At 37.4% G+C, this 21,333-nt stretch overlaps 1 protein-coding gene across 1 annotated transcript; it reads left to right on the forward strand.

Moving 5' to 3' along the window:
- Positions 1–7,011: 7,011 nt before the first annotated feature.
- Positions 7,012–8,156, forward strand: PRP1 (repetitive proline-rich cell wall protein 1). The gene has a single exon (NM_001360334.1). The coding sequence runs from the start codon at positions 7,019–7,021 to the stop codon at positions 7,787–7,789; it is 771 nt and encodes a 256-aa protein (NP_001347263.1). The 5' UTR covers positions 7,012–7,018; the 3' UTR covers positions 7,790–8,156.
- The last annotated feature ends 13,177 nt before the right edge of the window (positions 8,157–21,333 follow it).

The raw sequence follows: 21,333 nt of genomic DNA on the forward strand, positions 1-21,333 counted from the left end.
TGGTGAAAAGCAAGAGTTGGTGCTAGGCCTAATTATGTCGTTCTGGAGCATTGTTTCAACCTAGGCTTTGTGCTCTTGCTTCTCGAAGAATGGGTAACTATATGGTCGAACGTTGACTGGCTCAAAGTTGGGAAGAAGATGAAATGCGTGTTTCGTGTCACGGTGTAGGGGAACGGTGGTTGGAGCTTGGAAGAGGTGGTTGAACTTCTAGATAAGAGGAGCTTTGGCTGGATGAATGGTGGCTGATGAAGAAGTTTGGGATGAAGAGGGCTCCATCGGTAGTACTGATTGAGCATTTGTAGTTTAATATTTTTTTATTCTTTTTATCTCAATTAAGATCTCTTTGAACCTTATTTTCTCACCTTAACTTAGTTTTGGCTTGAGACAAATGATTGAGCTTAATTGAGAATGGTAGCTAATTTTTAGATTTTATTCTTACTTGACCTATCTGCCTTGTGCAGGGCCTAGAGGACACTAAAGAACTCCAAATGGAATATATGAGTAGTCCCTGGAAATATGAGAAAAAGATCTTTAATTTTGTCACATATAAGCTTTGGTCAACTCTGCCATTTCGAGGGTCAAATTGAGTTTGGAAGTCAGAACCTCTGCACTTGAATAATTGGGCTACGAGTTGGGCTTTGTTTTGTGTAATTAGTCTAATTAGGCAGATTAGATGGGCCTAATCAAGGTCCATCACTTACTTCTGAGTAAAAGCTCTATATATTAGCGGAAATTAATTAGTTAGTTAGTTACTTTTGTAAAAAATAGAATTAGTTACTTGTTGTGCAAGCTTTCTTTTTTCTCTCCTTTCTCTCAACTGTTCTTCATTCTTCTTTTTTCACTTCTTTTCCTCCATTTCTTGCACACAATTTTGTAGCTTTTCTGTTGGTGATGATCATGGAAGACTAAACACTTCATCAATCCAAGGATCCACTCCAAGCAAGGCTGAATTTGAGTTCTGGTTTAGTATTTCTAATCTTTGTGAAAGTTCATCTTTCTCTCCAATCCTATTTTCAAATTTCATGATTATGATTATGATTAGGATTGAAAATAGATTAGGTTATTGATTCATTTCCTAATTTTGAAATTTAATCACAAATTGTCTGAATGATTTTCCAACATAACTTGCAATTTCAAACAATTTAGAGATTGATTCGATTGAACTTTCTCTAATGTATTTGATTGAACTTTGACACTAAACATCATTTGTAGTAAATGTGATAATTTTATTTGCATTGGTTTGGTGAATTGGATTGATGCTATTAAACTTGACTTGTATTATGTTCTTGTTCTGTTTTGTTTCTGCCTCTCTGTTTTTGTGTGTTTTTGCATTCCTTTATAGTCACTTACAAATTGTTCGATAAAATTCTCCCCTTTTTGTTTATAAGTGAATGAATGTAGGAACCAAATTGAATCATATTTCTAAGTTCGACCTAGGTTAATCCTGTGCTATAGAATTTCCTAGTTTTATTTGTTTCTAAATGATTCGACATTCATATCAAGTACGTGAATGTGAAATAACCTACTCATATTGGTTCTGACAATTCTGCGCAGTTGGTGGGTGATTATTGCATTGCTTTCAATATCATGGTCATCTTTAAGTTCTATCACCTTGCCGGAATGCATGAATTTCGTGGGGAGATCATTGTAGTCAGTGGGGACCGGCTTGAGGGACTTTAACCACTGGACTCCCAATACTAAGTTAGCTCCACACAAAGGCAGCACATGTAAATCCATAGTGAAGTCGAGCCCCAGGACATAAATGGCTACATCAGCACACAGTTGGTGGCAATCGATTTCATTATCGTTGCCCACCATGACCCGTAGAGACGGAATGGGTTGAGTGACGAGGTCCAAGGTTTTTAGCAGACACTCTTGGACAAAGTTGTGGGTACTACCCCCATCGATCAAGATCACCACCTTATGATTGGCAATTTGACCTACCAAATGTAGTGTCTCTAGTGCTAGATGACCCGATAATTCATGAAAGCTAATTTGGGTTGGTGACTGATCCACATCCTCAGATGGGCCTAAATGAAGTTGCCCAAGGTCAGCTCCTCCAACCGTGGTGTCATCTTCTTCAGCTATCAACAAGAAGATTTTGGAAGAGCACTTGCGACCTTTGCTGAACTTCTTGTCGCAGTTAAAGCATATTCCCTTTTCAGGGTGAATCGCCATTTGTTCCGGTGAGAGATGCTTAATGGGCATAGACGATGATTCAGAAGGTACTGGTAACAATGGTGTAGAAGACAAAAAGGTGGTCTAGCAAGTGGATAGCGGACCAGAGGAGGTTGAAAAGTGTGGTTGAAGATGGAAAAAACGATGAGACTCATTGAACTTTTCCTCCTACAAACAAGCTAAAGCAGTTTCCTGAATCAAGGTGATGGGTTGGAGCGCCTGAACCTCCTGACGAATGTCCGAGGCCAACCCAGAAATGAAGCAACTCAGCAAGAAGGGCATAGGCAAATCAATGATACTATTTGCTAAAGCTTCAAATTTTGACAAGTAGTCATTGACGGAACCCTTTTGGTTCAGCTTGAACAATGTGTCGGTTGGATCCTCATACGTTGAAGGATCAAAACAAATTTCCAACGCCTAAAGGAGATTGGTCCAGAAAGTTAATTGGCCATTTTGAGCCATCCACTTAAACCAAGCAAGCACAGGTCCTTCCATGTAGAACAAGGCAATGGTTAGGCGTTCATGTTCCGACGTTGCGTGGTAGTCGAAGAATTGAGTAATCTTGAAGATCCAGTCCATGAGTTTCGAACCATTGAAGCACGACACCTCAAGGTTCATGTGGTGGGTGATGGGAAAGAAGCTCATGGAGTGCTGGTTGGCGGTTGAAACTGGTGACGATGACTGACCCGTTTCGAGGGTAACCATTTTCTGCAAAACATCATTGAGTTTGGAGGTGAGAGACAGCTAATTGGACGCGAGCTTGGCTATAGCCTCCTCAATACGGTCCATATTGGACTTAGAGCGAGTAGAATCAACCGTGGCAACATAATGAAAGCACCAATCTTTAGGTTCAAAAAGTGAACCTCTTGGAATTCGACAACGAGGAACACCTCTTTGGAAGAGAGAAAGGGAGATAACTTTTTTTTTTCTTATTATATTCCTTGCATGGAGACAAGGATATTTATAACATGATTGCAAGGAGCTACGAGACAAGCACCACGTGCCAAAACAAAAGCGATAACGGAAAAGCATTAATGTTATCTTGCCAAAATAGAAACTACCCATAGCACTATGATTCTAACAGAATTGCCCCTCGGCCTAAGAGCCTAACAGAATACACTAGTGAACATAATCCTTTAGGTGCCTAGGCGTTGTGGTCTTCCTCTTGGGCCTTTCCACAAGCTGACCCATACTCTCAGCCCTATCAGAAACCTTGGCCCTGCAATTGCGGGTGTTATTTTTTGAGATGATAGGGGCCGGTGTCGCCACTGGTTTCTTGGCCTCCTTCAATGGAGGTGCTGATGCATTTGGGACATAATTGCTAGAAGCTATTCTTGCTATCAAAATGGCCAAGAGTAAGAATTGACATTCTTTTTGGCTTGAATGCGACTCTTTGCTGGTGATTCTGGCTATTTCTGACCATTCCATAGTCACCTTGAAGCTTTCAACTAGGTGGACCAATTGCATGCACATAATTTCTAGCATCAGTTTTAAAGCTACTCATATTTATAAGGAAAATTAAACAAACATTATGTAGACTGCACTGTCAATTATGTTGTTGATAATACTCAATATTTTTTGTGGGACTTAGTTCCCTCTTTTTGCTTGGAGCCATAGGCCATAACAATAGAAAATTACCTAAGTATAGATTCTCTTAGTTCCCTCCATGGTCTTTTTGTAGCTCTCCTTTTGATCGTCAATAAATTTGGGTTGGTCTTGACGTGGGATCTAGTTAGTTAGGGTGTCAATATAGTTGGGATGCTACCTTGCTTTTGATGCCATCTCCCTTCGTTTTAAAAAATAAAAATAAAAAACGAGCAAGCTCGTCCCAGCTACAACCCCCCAAGCCAGTGCATGAACAATTACCCACCCCTGCACATTACATTGAAAGACAATAAAACCCACCAACCAGAAAAAGCCACTATATACGTACGTGTACTTCATATTCCCACATTTGAATTTGATGTTACACCTCCCTTGCATGCAGTCTCTCTATTTATCTTAGAACATAAATATTTTTTACTAAAAATAATATAAAAATAATTATATTTAAGTTAAATAAGATCACTATCAACCATAAGATTAATTATACTTTCAAGTTTTAACACAATTACATATTTGAGATTTCAACTCCACAACTATGATTAAACTAAATAATCACTTGTGAATTTCTCTACCGATTCGGTGATGCACTCTCTATATTTAATCATATATAGGTGACCAATTAAAATGTAGGCATGTGTTTGAGAAGACCCTCCAGCTGAAGCCTCGTGTTCTCTCTAGCAACACAGAACCTCCACCGCAACAGCTTAAACCTAATGGCAGCAAAATCTGAAGGGCCAGTACAACTTCCATCATAATTGGTAGAATATTCTGATAAAAGAAACTGGTCCCTGTTTCATGTTTTGCGATTTCAATTATTGAATTGAGGTAAGTTTTAATTGTGAAGCTACGTGGGCTTAATTGCAACATGGGTTTTAATTGCTATAATAGTTGTTAATTACTTGCATTATCATTAATTATATAACGCTCCTTAGGTTGCTTTCAATTGCGCTACCATTATATCACGTTACTGTTGTTTTAATTACGCATTAAATTGTTATCTGGCATTCAATTACGCACCTAATTAATATTTCAACCGCGATTGAAGGGGTACAACTATTATGTATTTAAGAATGTATTTTGATAAATGTGAGTCGTATGATTCGACACCTACAGTGTGTTATTTCTATTGATTTTTTTTTAATAATCTGTACATAACTATTATGAATTATGCTACAATTTAATGCACGGCGACAACCTAGGGCCTAATTAATTAATTTAAGTAGGATAAGTTTTCAAAATTGAATGTTTTTAAATTTTTAATTTTCTGTTAAAGAATTCTTAAAAGACTATGCAGCATGAAGTGATTATATAAAATACTTTTAAATGATTATCTAATTATAAATTATTATGTATGGTAAATTTGTCAAATTTTATAATAATCATGTTAAAAGTTATACTAACAATAATTTATGACAGAATAACCCTGTATAATTATTTAACACCATCGGTGTATTATGATTAAACTCAATATTTTAATACTAGTATTTTTTGGAATATAAAAATAACGTTAGGACTTGCCTTGAAACTAAAACATTCGCTTTTTATTCACTTAGTGTGTAACAAAATATATTATTTTTGATAAAGTTACATGTTTATTAATTTTATGTGGTATATATTTATATTTTAGAATACATCTATAAGAGATAATCTTATACCATATTGGTCTGAAACTGTACTTGATCAATCAGTCTACTTAATTAAGTAAGGGTTCGAGGTCCAGGTTAAAAAAAGACGTTCTTGAGTTGAGAAAAAAAATCCTACTAAAAATAGTTGTTAGATACCTAAAAGTCAGTCTGATAAAATCAACAGATATTTTAGGCCAATAATATAATTTAAAAAATGAACTTGTACATTATTTCACCAAATACTTATGTTACTATATTAACTATTGAGAAGTCGATCACCTGAGCAAAAGGAGAAATTAATATTTATATTTCCTTATAATTTTTAAATCGAATGATTCAGTGATACACATTTGTAGAAGATTTTTGTAAAGTTTCTATAAAATTTGTAACTTTGTTGAAATAGTATTAACTTCGTTGAAATAAATATTCGTAATTCCTTATAACTATTAAATGGAATGAGCCCTACTATGTAATTTGAAATAGATCGAAGAGGTACGTGCCAAATTACATCAATTTACTACAACTATTACTACTATTTATTATTATTATTATTATTATTATTATTATTATTATTATTATTATTATTATTATTATTATAAACCTGGTGTCTATTATTTTATGTACTTGTTCCCATCATCAATATATATTGTGTGGGCGGAGTTTTCTAACAAGATGTTTGAAAATAATAAATCTTATCAAGTATACTATGAGTAGTCAAGAGAATCAAAACTAGATCATGGAAATTACCAAAGCAATTTAGCATGAAAGCCTCGGGTGTTCGAGGTTTCTAATCTAACAAAATGTTCCTGATTTCAATTTAGCCAACTGAATTTTTGAGCCAAATATTGAATATGCAGCTGGCAGCCATAGTAGCCAAACTAGTTTGCAAATCGATCCGCATATGGGGTAGTTAATTAATTAGTTTCTAATACTGTTAGTGTTAGGAGCGTTCCTTCGTTATGATAAAGGAATTCATGCTTTAATTTCCCAATACTTTTGAGCGAGGTAGGTTTATTTCTTGAAGAAAAAAAAATGTACTAATTAAGCTAACTCATGTTATACTTATATTACCATTATATCCATTATAAAAACTTGACCGCGTAGAAGAACAAATGATTTGAGTTGGTAAGAAAAAAGTGATCTGAGAGCTGACGTCAACCAAATAAATTGTACAAAAAATTACTAGCTCTAATTTGGTAGATCTAAATTCTGCCTCCCACGCTAATTAAGACTATGGTTATATTCTTACACAGCAATCGTTAGTCAAAACGATTCAATTATTTAATACGGCAATTGAAATTAATTATCCTGAAATTCCAACGCATATAGTACGTCGGTGCATTGAAAAAATGGTAAAGTAATATTCAAACTGGTACGGAGGTGTCAGTGTTCCCTTTTATTTTCCAACTTCCCTTATCCTTACTATAAGAAGACAAAGAAAAATCACCAACTCAACTACTTGACATTTTTACAAAGGAACTTAGATAGCTAGCTACTGCGTCAAAATAATTAACTATAGTATATTGAGACTTGCACCACTTAACAGTGAGGCCCCGAACTAGTATAAAAACCCATCATTGGGTGTGTGTTATTCACCAGTAACTAAAAACATGAGGAATATGGCTTCCTTAAGCTCCTCATTAGTGCTGCTCCTTGCAGCTCTAATTCTATCCCCTCAAGTTCTTGCTGACTATGAGAAGCCCCCAATTTACAAGCCACCTGTTTACACACCGCCAGTTTATAAGCCCCCAGTTGAAAAACCACCAGTGTACAAACCTCCAGTTTACAAGCCTCCAGTTGAAAAACCACCTGTTTATAAGCCTCCAGTTTATAAGCCACCCATTTACAAGCCTCCAGTGTATAAACCTCCAGTTGAAAAACCACCGGTTTACAAGCCTCCAGTTTATAAACCACCTGTTTACAAGCCTCCAGTGTATAAACCCCCAATTGAAAAACCACCCGTTTATAAGCCACCAGTTTACAAGCCACCAGTGTACAAGCCTCCAGTGTATAAGCCACCAGTTTACAAGCCACCAGTGTACAAGCCACCAGTTGAGAAGCCACCAGTATACAAACCACCCGTTTATAAGCCACCAGTTTACAAGCCACCAGTGTACAAGCCACCAGTTGAGAAGCCACCAGTGTACAAGCCTCCAGTGTACAAGCCACCAGTATACAAACCACCAGTTTATAAGCCTCCAGTTGAGAAACCTCCTATTTACAAGCCACCAGTTTACAAGCCTCCTATAGAGAAGCCACCAGTGTACAAGCCACCAGTGTACAAACCACCAGTGTACAAACCACCGGTGTACAAGCCCCCTGTTAAGAAACCTCCTATTTACAAACCACCTTACCCAAAGTACCCTCCAGGCTCCAACTGAAGACACCCACCTGATTTTGAATTAAGTTAAGGGATGTATTAAGTATATGCTAAATAAGAGGTGTATCTACAACCATTGACTTTGTCATGCTCAAAAATTTAGTTTAATTTACAAATTATGGCAAGGGTTACACCTGGCTAGCTTCCGCGTTTAGATCATTTGTTTATAGTGCTATGGCCACGACAAGAGTGTTATGGGTGCATGAATGTAAAACGAAAAAAAAAAAAATTGTGTTTATTTTGTACTTCAAGTTATGAATAAAAGAATTTCACTGTTTGTTTGTATCTTTGTTGGTTATTCAACACTCCTTCTTCAGTTTGTGTTTTGGAAAGTTGGGAAACTTCCGTTCAATTAGTTGTAACCGATTTTCAAACACAGCCTTAATTAGATATTAATTGCTAAGTTGATTAATCATATTTAAATTAATTTAAGATAGTTAAATACAAAATTTATTTTAAAAAATACAAACTCAGGATAGAGACATTAAATATTACGTGAGATCTATTAAATTTTATCATTTTCAATAAAATAATATATATTTAAAGGAATATATGAAAGAACATATTTCTAACATTTCTCTAAAATGGTTGATGTATGTTGTTCATCTAATTTATTTCCTACTGAAGAACTGTGGCTATCTCCCAAAGTTCTGAAATATATTTATGCGGAGCACGGATTATCATCCATCTGTAAATCGTTGACCTGGTATTCATTCAATATATATGATTAATCAAGTATATAAGTATGCATGATTAATTTTATTTTATAAATAAATTATTATTATATATTTTAATGATTTCTTATGGTTGTCCACGAATTTCATTATCAATTTATCATTATTTACAGTTTCTTGTACCAATTTATCTTGATACTTACTAATTCTATTGGACTAAATCTACATGCTGCTGTTAATAGATCGATAAGATAGTATTATTCTGATAACTCATTAATATCCGAGCTCATTAGTTTACCCATCGATTTGAATAATTGATCTCAATTCGAGAAGAATAACTGATAAGAAACATAAAACCATCCCGTTCATAACACAATTAACTATTTGTGAATATTAACAATTGTTACACGTTTCAATAATCCCACATATGAGACACATTTAACTATATTTTATTTATGTAGTTAATTTTGTATGACGACCAATATTTCTATAACACTATTAATCACTCGTGAGATAAAAATTAATTATATTTACGCTTTTAGTTAATTAGGTGTGATGGTTAAGAATTTCATAACAAAATTAACCACTTGTGAAAATTAACTACAATTACATATTTTAATAACGTTATTGCACTATTAATCATATATCAATATTTTTATACAATCATGTCCATTTATTTTTAAGTGTTTGTGATACACACTACTACAAAAATTAATTTTTACGTCGATTGATAAAAAACCAACTTAGAAAGAAATACGGTGCTAATTTTGAAAATAAATGTAATATTTTTACGATGGTTTTGCAAAAACCGTCTTAGAAAGTTGTCATTCTAAGACGATTTTTACAAAACCGTCTTAAAATATTTTTCATTATTTTTAATTAAATAAAAGTAAACGCACATGTTCGACTTCCCTTCTCACTCAACACTACACACACAAATGCGCTTGTTCAAAACCCTAAAATTCCTCCTCGACTTCCCTTCCTCCAAACTTGAAAACGATCCCCCTCTCCTCCTCAAACGCCTCAATTATCCTTTTAAACTCAGCAAATCAACTCTTCGTTCTCCTACTCCCTCACCAATGGCCAACATTCCTCGCTCTCATCCACTGCCTCGTCCAAATCGCCAAATTCCACATCCACCTCTCTTCATCCCCTAAACAAAACAACTCTTTCTACCAATACACTGTCAACAGATACATGCACTTCATCCACAACGAGGATGATGCTATCGAGGACCTGACCTCGACCGAAACATCAAGGAGAAGCTCCACCACATAAAAAGGCCACCACCAAGGATCACCTCTAATCCATGTGCCACAATGCCGTTGAACTCAAGGCGGAGCTTGAGCGGCTCCGATCCCCGCCCTCGCTAAAAGAGGCATTGGAGAAGGAGAAGGCGGTACTGGAGGACGGTGTGAAGAAGCTCCATAAGATGATCAAGGACGAGGACTTATCATTGCAGATCGAACAGGAAGAAAGGGTTTTGGCGGAGAAGGAGAAGCAAGAAAAGGTGAAGGAAGAGAAGTGGAAGCAGATCTACGAGCTAAAATGATGTGTGGAGGCTCAGACGTTCAATGCTAGGGACGTGGAGAGGATGAAGAAGGAGTTGTAGGTTGTGAAGAAGGGCACTGCAGAGGTTGAGTTTGCAAGGAATGCGTTGAAGGAGTAGACGTGTGATCTCCACACCACTCTCTCACACAAAATCAAAGACCTCGAGGCTCTTGCCATGAAGTGCAACCAAGCCCTTAAGAGATCACTCTCTTATCACTAATTCATTATCATTATTATCAAATCAATTGTGATTGATTGGTGTTATCAAATATTGTGGTGTCTTTTGAATTCATTATGATGCCAACGGTACTAATTTAGTGATTGTAGGTTGAAGATTAGGAACGAAATACAATATCTGCTGAATTCCAAGGGGACTACTTGTGCTGAGATAATGGGAATTGATCACAAACTCTCAATCTGCACTACAAGGCATTTTAATGAGGATGAGGTTCTTATATAATTTCTTTACTTTTTCTTGTGCTAGGTCTTTATTTCCTGTGTAACTATTAACCCATTGCTATGCCACAGACTTGTTTCTTATTTCAACAACTCATATTTGAGGCCAGCTATTGTCATGCAATGGTAACTAATCTCCATAAGGTTGTTCTTTAGTTTTCTTATGAAGTTGTTTTGTTCTACTAATATAGACTACTGTATTTAACTTTGGTAAGTATCTCCTTTAGTTATTAAAAGGTAATTTTATTCATTTGGGTTATTGGAAGGGACAATTGTGCATGACTATGTGATGTGCCATCATTTTCTTCTATTTTCTAAACCCTTTTTGCACCATTTTAATTACTGATTGGTCTTAATTGTCAATTAATCAGGCAGTTTTATTATTTGGGCTCATTTAGCTAATTTGATGTTTTTAATCTAATTTCAGAAATTAATGAAACATTGGGCTTAATCCGGATTTTGGTTATGGACTTGAAGAGGGCAAATAAAGCAGCACTTACCTTAGTTAATTTCTAATTAGGAAATTTCGCAATTTTATTTTATGTTGTTCAGTGTTTATTTCGTTTTGGGCCAGAGTATTGTAATAGGGCCCAATGACTTTGAGTGACTCTTTTTAAATAGCAGCCTTGGGATTTGTGAAGGCTATTCGGTTATGCTATTCATTATTCAGAGCTTTTGTTTTAGGGTTTTACATTTTCTGCTTTGATGCTACTGTTCACGTAATGCAATTTTACATTTTCTGCTTCTAATTACAATTTCGTTCTTGTTTCTTCTTCTACTTTTAATTCCGTTTCTGTCTCATTTACGTTTCTGTTCATTTACATTTCTGTTCGTTTACGTTTATGCTTCATGTTTCATTTACGTTTTCTGTTTGAATCTATGGAAGGCTAAATATTTTGGTGTTGTTTCCTTTTGAGGACGAAGCCCAGCTCTCTTTGAGGTTTCGTTTATAATGTGGTTTCCTGGCAGTTTTCCCTTCACCAGTTAACCCAAATTCGTGAACATTAATCAGTGCATTCTTCGTGTTCGATTAATTGCCTCTGAGCCTAACTTGTGTTCATGCTTAATGAACGAAGGGCTAACTGGTGTATGTGGTGCCTAATCACGTATTGACAACCCTAAGTTGATTTTCGCTTAGTAAATTGAAATAGGGTTGGATTAAGTGGTTAACTGTTAGGGGCAAATTCTCCATGACCCAGGATAAGGGAATGGCTTCTGAATCAGAGGAAACAATCCGTTTTTAATATTAGTAGTTTCATATTCTAGTTTACTTATTCTACTCTTTAATCACAAAACAAACAAACCCCCCCCAATCGTTACTGTTACTGCGCAAGTATATTATGAACATTTGGTTTGTCATTGCTCGTTGGGAAACGACCTAGGATCACTTCCTAGTTACTGCATTTTCATGTTTATTTGATTCGGGTACGGCCTCGATCACTATGATTGCAAATCTTTATTATCTGAATTATTAACTAAGTTTGTGCTTGATCCATTCGTTAGAATTGGGCTTATCCCAAGTCTAAGGGATAGAGTGCTAAACCAGAATGTAGGCTTGAATGCCAAAACACTCAGGATTTGAAAAGTGTATATTTATAAGAAGAGGAAAACTAGTGAGAAGAGGACTAGGAGAATGATAAGTTCATTAAGTTGGAAGGTTGGTTGGGGTGTGGGGTGAATATAGGGAAATGGAGGAACTGTGGAAGTTAGTTTTGCATATTTTAAAGAATTTGAATTGGCAGTCTTCGGTGCTTCATTCATAACCTAAGTCAATTGTGGGAACTCCAGCATATATTGCTCCAGAAGTATAGTTGAAGCAACATTATGATGGTAAGGTAGAATGCTCTTTATAGTTGTGGTCAATAAAGATCCAAAAAAATCAAAATATTCTAGTATGTTAGCTAATAGTTGACTTATTTATTGGAGAATACAACTTTCCTATCAACATTATTGATAAAATAGTTCAAGTCATAAGGTACTATGATTTTATCTTTATCTTCTTTTATTTTTTGACTAAAAAATTGAAACTATAAAACTATAAGGATGTTGCTTTCTGAGAATTTCTGGGCATTTCTTGTGTTTATGTGAATATTGACATTGTGAGTTGTATGTAACATTGGAGCTGATAGAAGAGCTTAACTATGAAGGCTCAAGAGTTGATGTTAATGGTGGTATGTTAATTTTATAATCAATCCAATTTTTCTGTTTTATAAAATCTTCACAATGTCATCTCCACATGTCTTGGAATATTATGAATATTATGTTAATTTTATACTCAATCCAATTTTCCTATTTTATAATATTCACTGTATTTTCTTTCATAATGATTCAACTTGTTGAAATATTATGAATCAAAGATAATTTTGTTCTTTGTAGTTTAGTTTTACACATGATACATAATACATAATACATTTTAGGCTTTTCATGTGTCATAGCCAATTCCCATATATATGCTTTTAGGCTTTAGAGCTATTGTGTGAGAAAATGGTATATATGAAACCATTTGTTCTTACCAAAATTTGGAATCGTGACACATCAAGGTGGACGTGGTTGAGTGGGGTCCCGAACTTCACATGTCGGCTTAGAGAGGTGCCTTTGATAGAAGGGGGGCCTGCAAAACAAAGGACTCCGACGCTCAAGTAAGAATGCGCGTTGGGTGAGTAAAGCAAGTAATGTTGTAAAGTAGCTTGTGTGAGCGAGATAGAGAGAGGGGAATAGGATTGTTGTCGTGTGTTGAGTGTGTGTGAGCAAGTTGTGTAAATGGGTTTGATGCAACCTGTATTTATAGTAGATGAGCGAGGATGTTGATCCTTGTTTGTAGGGGTTGTTGTTAGCCTTATAGATGAGTCCCGACTTATAGATAATAGCCAAGAGCTTAAAGATAATGTTAAACATAAACATTTGAATTAAAGATAAAGGTAGAAGATAATCATACCTTGTAGATAATGTGGTGTTATAGATAATTGAATACCTGCCAATAGATAAGATATTCAACTACATTTGAATATTAGTTAGGTTAAAGGTAACTTGTTTGTTCGGGAGCTCGACTGCTAAGGGCCAGGTGTCCGTTGTCCTGTAGTAGGACTGACATGGAGGGTGCACACGTATCTCTAAGTGCTACATAGGATTTGTGGGTCCCCGCATTCAACCTAGCGTGAGTGATGGGTCACAGTCGTCCGCCCCTGCCATTGCTGGCTATGAGAGGGTAAAGGACAATGTGCTGAAGTACAGGTCAACCTTGACCTAGCGGCGAGCGTCACTATGTTTCAGTGCCAGGTAAAGCTGACGAATGCTGAGGTCTCCTATAAGCTGGGCATTCATGCTTGTGGGAGTGATGATTTCCAGTTTCTAAAGGCGGCTCCTGGTTGTCTACCCTTCTATTTTATGTACAAGTGCTTGTTGGTCTTGGGTGTTATTCTACCCTTGACCGCATTTTAGTGTGCTTTACTGGAGCACTTGAATGTGGCCCATTCCTAGCTTCACCCAAACAGTTGGGCAATGGTAAGAGAGTTTGAAATTTTGTGTCCTTTCTTCAACATCCGACCTAGCGTGCCAATCTTCTTATTCTTCTTCCAAATAAAATTGTCTGGCAAGATCGGATGGGTCTCCTTGAACAGTGTCCAAGAAGCTGTTCAAGTTTGACTCAAATGTCTTTCACCATTTGAAGGACCATTTTTTCAAGGTCCTGGATATTGATGTGGTGGCTGATGGCATGCCACTAATGTTCAATAGGGACGGAGAGTCTTGCTTCCCATTCTACTAGTAGTCTAATCCTACCAAATTCAAGTCATATGACGAGGATCTATTGACCCTTGTGGAAAGGGTCGACAAAGCAATTCTGGAGCAGCTATCGGCCTCGCTGGATGCACGGGCCATTTTGTCTCTTCCGTTGACGAGCGATACTCTCATTGCCTTGGATAATAAGTGTCTAACCTTTTCCTCGTTTGTTGTCTCAGTTGGGCGTCAGCCAATGTCTAACACGTATTTGTGTTATTGTCTTGGTTGTTTGGTAGGAATAATAGGTGACTGCGCTTGGAGGCCACTCGTGAAGCAGGTCAGACTTGCGGGTGGGATCATGCCGCTGTCTGTTGCTGCTCTGTCTACTGGAAAGGGGAGCCAACTTGCTGGCGAGGTTGGCCCTAGTGCTGAGGTTGCTCCCAATGTTCCTTCCTCTGTTTTAGCTAAGAGGAAGTGGGATGATGCTGTTGGGCCGTCGGGTCACAAGAAGTTGAAGGCCACTATGAGCCTTTGCGCCCTAAGATAGCGAGCGGGGTTGATGCCTATTACGGGTTGCCTTTCGACCAAGCAGGATGTGCCTCCAGCTTCACCAGTTGTCGAGGCTCCTACTGCTATTTTTATTGATGTTGTTGTTACTCTTGTTATCCCTGCTCATTCACCTTCTCTTGTTGCTGATATTGTGAAGGAGGCAGCTTCTGCTACTGCTAAAGTTGTTGTGCCAGCCACTCAGGCTGGTTTTGTTATGGTTTTGCTATCCACCGTCGCGACTCCTTTATTAAGTGTCGGTGTGGAGACCACGGGTGCTTCCACTATGCCTCCTCCTTTGTCAACTTCAGTGGCTCTTTCTGCTATTGTCTTGGTAGCTATGGCATTGCCTTCTTCATCCTCGCGTCTTCCTGGATCATTTGTACACCTTCAACGATGTTGATTCGCTATGGAGTGCTACTTATAGGCTAGAGCAGAAGACCCTGACTGGCTTTAGGTCGGCTAGGGTGCTGAATGCAACTGACTCTGCTAGGGTGTTTCTCCAAAGGAGTTTGGCCATTCTGGAGGAGAATGGACTACGACTCCAAGAGGCGGTGCAAAAAGTGCATCCTTAGAGGCGGTGGTCACCAAGTGGACGGCTACTGCTCGGACTCTATGGCGAGTGGACCGCCCTAAGGTGGTCAATGCCACTGTTGTTTTTGCTGAGGCATAAGGGAAACCGTCAACTATCTTCCAAGGTTTGTGATGTTTTGGCCAAACTGCTGCGCACCCGGTTGGATGGTGATGACCTATTCATACGCTACAAAGTGGAGAGCATGGCGGCTGAGAAGGACAGCCTTGCCAACAGAATTGCTAAGCTAGAGGCCTAGCTTAAGGAGTCGGAGTCCTGCCTAGAGGAGTCTAGGTTGCAGGCAACCGACAAAGAGCTTGAAGAGGAGTTGCTCTTGTACAAGAAGGAGGTTGTGGAGCATCACAAGAAGGACTTTCAAAAGGCTATCGGACATGCTGGTTTATTTGCGAAGGACCTCAACTTGGGTCTCTTCGATCCCTTCAAGGATGTGAAGGATGGCGTCCTGCTTGATAAGGAGGAGATTGCTACTGAGGAGGAAGAGGCTGTTGATGAAGGGTAGAACACTGCGAAGCAAGGCAATGATGCCTGTGTATAGGCTACCTTTGTCTTTATCTTTTTTCTTCTTTATGATGAATTGGCCGCACAGGCCTTGTAACTATAACAATTATTCTTTATTTTCTTCAATGCCCAAAATTTTCCTTCGATCAATTGTGTATGTATGTATGTATGTTTGTTGCCTTTGTCTTACCAATGCTCCATACTTGTGGTAGTATGAATAGGCTGTAGACAGTGTAGGAAGCAAGACTTTATCGCTGTAGACATAAGACTGTGGTGGTCTTGTAAAGAATAGAATGATGTGAGGTCATGTCAGGTTTTGATTTCAACCTGGTTAAATGTCTTGTCACCCTTCTGGTGGGGCTTCCTTTTGTGGAGCTTCTCCCCTGTTGGTTGTGAAGAGTTGTGTTTGAATTGCCCCAGGTTGATGGTTTTGCTCAACCAATGTGGGGTTAGGTCATTTGACCTACTGCATGCTCCCTCTGATGGTTATGAGGAATGAATGTAAGCTGCACCAGATTGAAGGTCTTGTCATGCAATCGAGTGGTAGGTCGTCTTGACCTACAAAGGTACTCCTTTGATGGTTGTGAGAAGTAAATACGGGCTTTGACCTGATTAAAGGTCTTGCCAAATGATGGGGTGGTAGTTCGCTTGGTGGAACTTGGACCCTTGGGTTTTGTAGAAGTGTGTACCAAGGGCAAACCTTGGGTTTTTCAAGCATGTGTACCAAGAGTGGACCTTGGGTTTTAGATAAGCCTGTACTCTTGCACAGATAAAAGTTAGGAATAGGAAAATTATCAAGGGTAGACCTTCTGTACCTTGAGTTCCTGTAGGGATGGAACTTAGTAATGGAAAGGGCTTCACCAAGGGTGGCCCTTAGACTTGTCGAGACTAGTACGCAGGGCCTTGGGGATGACTTTGTTAGCTGCCTCTGCCTGTTTGTTAGTTTGAGGGTGCTCGACAAAGGTGACTATGGGCTTGATGCCTAGCCTTGTTAGGAAGTCTTCGTAAGTCTAAGCTTTCAACTGTCGGTGACGATGACGTATGGGAGGTCGTACCTACAGATGATGTGTTTGTAAGTGAATTTTTCCACCTCACTGATTGTGATTTCCCGTAGTGGTCTTGTTTCTATCCAATTGGTGAAGTAGTCGATGGCGACTAGTAAGTATTTGATAGCTCCTGGGGATTTTTGCAGCAGTCCTAGTATGTCCATTTCCCACACGGCGAAGGGCCAAGGGGAGCTCAAACTAAGAAGGTTGTCAGGAGGAACATGTGGTACATTTGCAAACTCTTGATGTTGTCTACATCTCCTGGTAAAATCGAGGTGTCTGACCTGAGTGTTGGCTAGAAGTAGCCAGCTCGCACCACGTTGGTGGCTAGTGAGCGTCCTCTGATATGGAGACCGTAGATTCTTTCATGAAGTTCTCTCATGACGTAGTATGCTTGTTGACTATTTAGGCATTTGAGTAGGGGTTGTTGGATCAAGTGGCCTCGAAATAATTAAGAAGGGGGGGGGGTTGAATTAATTATTAATGTGCCTTGACTAATTAAAAACTTATCCTTCTTAATGTTACTAGATTTAATTAGGCTTTACTACTAAGTTATGAAAGTAAAGAACAATAACTTAACCAAAAGTAAAGCGGAAATTAAAAGTACACAATGGAAATTACAGAGTGTAGGGAAGAAGAAGACAAACACAAGATTTATACTGGTTCGGCAACAACCCGTGCCTACATCCAATCCCCAAGCAACCACCGGTTCTTGAGATTTCTTTCAACCTTGTAAAATCCTTTACAAGCCAAAGATCCACAAAGGATGTACCCTCCCTTGTTCTCTTTGAACAACCAAGTGGATGTACCCTCCATTTGAACTAATCCACAAGAGATGTACGCTCTCTTGTTCTCAGTACAACAACCCAAGTAGATGTACCCTCTACTTGTACCACAAAGGGTGTACCCTCCAATGTGTTAAGACAAAGGATTCTCAGGTGGTTAGTCCTTTGAATCTTTGTAAGGGGAAACAAAAGATATCTCAGGCGGTTAGTCCTTTGAAATATTTTGTTTAAGGGGAAGGGAAGAATCAAAAGAATTCTCAGGCGGTTAGTCTTTTGAATTCTCTTGGAAAGAGAGAAGGGAGACACAAAAGAATTCAGGCGGTTAGTCCTTCTATTCTTTTGGCAAAGGAAGAACAAGAAGAGAGATGAGTAGAAAGGAATTCTTAAAAGTTCTCAAAAAATTGTTAAAGAGTTGTAAAAAAGTGTTTTTTGAATGCAAGTCAAGGTCTTACTTTTATAGACTCTTCATTCCTGGTCAAGAAAACCATTGGAAGAGTTATAACCTTGAGAAAATCATGTCAAGAGTTACAACTCTTGACCTTTTATTCAAAACTTATCACTGGTAATTGATTACCATAATCATGTAATCGATTACACAATGCATTTTATGAAAAGTTGTGACTCTTCACAATTGGATTTTAATTCCAACGTTCAGATACACTTTGAAAAATATTTTGGAACGTTGCGAATCAGTTAAAAAACATTTTGAAATCAAATTTGGTCACTGGTAATCGATTACATGAAACTGGTAATCGATTACCAGAGACTAAATACTCTGGTAACTTATAAACATTTTGAGAAAACTCTTTTGTAAAACAAAATTGTGCTATGTTTGGATTTTTGAAAAATACTTCCCTTGTGAAGTCTTGACTGTTGCTTCTCGATTTCTTCTCTTGAATCTTGAAATCAACTTCTCTTGAATCTTGAATCTTGAATCTTGATCTTGATTGTTCTTGAATCTTGAATCTTGGAACTTAATTGTTCTTGAATCTTGATTCTTTGAGACTTGATTCTTGAAGCTTTTTGACTCCTGATTCTTTGGAACTTGCTTAACTCTTGATTCTTTGGCATCATCAAAATAATCTTGGAAGTCATTGCTTCCACAATCTCCCCCTTTTTGATGATGACAATCCTGAAATCAAGAGGATACATACAAGTTTTGTTCTACCATTCAGTCATCTCTTTCTCCCCCTTTCATTTTGAATTTATGCTTAATTTTAAAGCTTTGAAAATATAATATCTTGATTTCTAAAATACCCATTTTTCTCTCCCCTTTTGGCAACATCAAAAAAAGCCAAAGTGTGTAAAACATGAATAATTTAATCATACACAAAGCATAATTTGTAAAACAAACATAAAAGATTCTAAAACATACATAAAGCAAAACATGAATAAAACCAAATTGAAATGCAAACCTCTTAGTCATATATCACAAACCATCAATATCATGTTCAATCATACTAAGCAAATATTAAAAGAAATACTAAGTGTTCAAATGTCATAATAATATAGCCAAATACGTGGCTAGAAATCAAAATACTAATAATAATAGTAATGTCTAAACTGATGGTGGTGGTGGAGGTAAATCAAGGCAGTCGCGAATGATGGTGACATCTTCTTCAACCTTTGTGATCCTTGAGTCCATTTCATCGAACTGTGTGTCCACTTATCGTTCCAAAGCATCAAACCTTTCACCAACATAGGTTTGAAGTCCATCAAACCTGTCCAACATACTCTAAAGGAAAGAAGAATCCTCTCCTACTAGTAGGTGTCCTCCATCATCATTAGGTTGAGCACCCTTTTTTACCCAAGAGCCATCACGCTCTTTGTGGTAACCAAAAGATGCAATCACAGCAACACCGATCAAGAAGGATCTCTTGATTGGAACATAAGGTTCAGAATCAAGAGGGGTGTTAAAATGTTGAAGGAAAAGAGTGACTAAATGAGGATAGGGAAAATGAGCATTTAATCGTAATGTCTTATGCATGTGATACCGGACTAGGTGTGCCCAATCAATTTGTCGACTGGTATGAAAGGCCCACATGACTATAAGATCTTCTTCAGAAACCTGTGCAAGGTTTAAAGATCTTGGGAGTAAGATACGAACAATAAGATAGTGAAGGATGCGGCTTTCAAGAGCCAATGAATCGACAAGCAGCCTTTCGGTCATATCCGCTTGGTTGGTGCAAACCAACCGGCGGGCATCATGCACATAAAAATCAAACTTCCAATCATCGTCCAGTGCACCTTCAAATGGTACACCGTCACTAGACAATTGGGTCAAATCATAGAAGAGGGATTGGTCAATGACCATCTTTATCCCATAGACCTCAGAAATCAAGGTACTTTCTTGAATTTCAAGGTTAGAATAAAAGACTTTTACCAATTCATAATACATAGACAGTTTTAAGGACATAAAGGGAATAAGATTTGAGTTATGAAATGCATGAATGCATTTGAAACTCTTATCAGAAAAGAAATCCATATCTATGAACTTAGGGTCAATGATAGAATGAGAGGAGAAGAGGTTTGTGTACCGTGTACGTTGTTCTTTCGATGAGAACAATGAGGATGAGGAAATGGAGGAAGGAATTGGAGTATCCTGAGCCTCGGAGTGTCGTTGGCTTCTACTTGAAGAACCCTTGCGCTTGTTCGATGGTTCCGCCATTTGAGAGACTTATTCGAAATTTCAATTGGTTGAAATGAAAGAGGATGAAAAAACATGAATTTTGGGCTTTGTGGGACGTGATTTGGATAAGAAATGAGTAAGTTATGGCAGAAATACAAATTAGGAACGAGGGTTTGTGAAAGGAATGAGAGGTTTCAGATTTCAGATTTTGAAATCTGAATTTATAAGAGTAGGGACACATTGTAATCGATTACAACATTTGGTAATCGATTACACTCTTCCTGACTGTCTGTAATCGATTACAATATTGTAGTAATCGATTACCAGAGAACATTTTATCAAAACTAAATGCTGAATGAAATCTTAGGGTGAAAGGATTTGAAAGAGGGTCAAAATACTTTATATATATATATATATATATATATATATATATATATATATATATATATATATATATAACGTAATAGATTTTTGAACAACTTTTTGAATGATTTTTTTAAGCAAGTAATTCACATATCATACACAAAATCATGCAAGAATCATAAACACCATCAAATATTTGTTTTCAAAAGAATAGACTTCATGCTTTGAGAAAAGAAAAAATAACTCAATCAAACATATTAGCATAAACTCATTATAGCAATCAAACAAGACAAACAAATAAAATTTTGTTAGTCATAATATAAACAAGTTAAATGAAAGAAAAATTTCAATCAACTTAATTTAAAAGATAATGGTTTTGATGTTACCTTTTTCATGATTCAAGTGCTTAGATCTTTAAAGATGAAAGCCAGACTTTTGTTTTTCATACTTAAACTTTTTGAGAGATGTTCTCATCACTTTCATAGTCCTTGGATAGAAGGTTGATCTCCTTCTCTGAACCATCGGATGAGTCATTGTCATCCCAAGCAATATACACCTTCTTGGATCTTCTTTCTTTATAGCTTTTCTTCTCATTCTTCTCGGGCCATGACTCATTTGAGGGGCAGTTTGCCTTTATGTGACCAGGTTGATTACACTTATAGCATTTAAGTGTAGGAGAAACTTCTTG

Source organism: Glycine max, chromosome 9 (genome assembly GCF_000004515.6).
Source record: "Glycine max cultivar Williams 82 chromosome 9, Glycine_max_v4.0, whole genome shotgun sequence".
Lineage (NCBI taxonomy): Eukaryota > Viridiplantae > Streptophyta > Magnoliopsida > Fabales > Fabaceae > Glycine > Glycine max.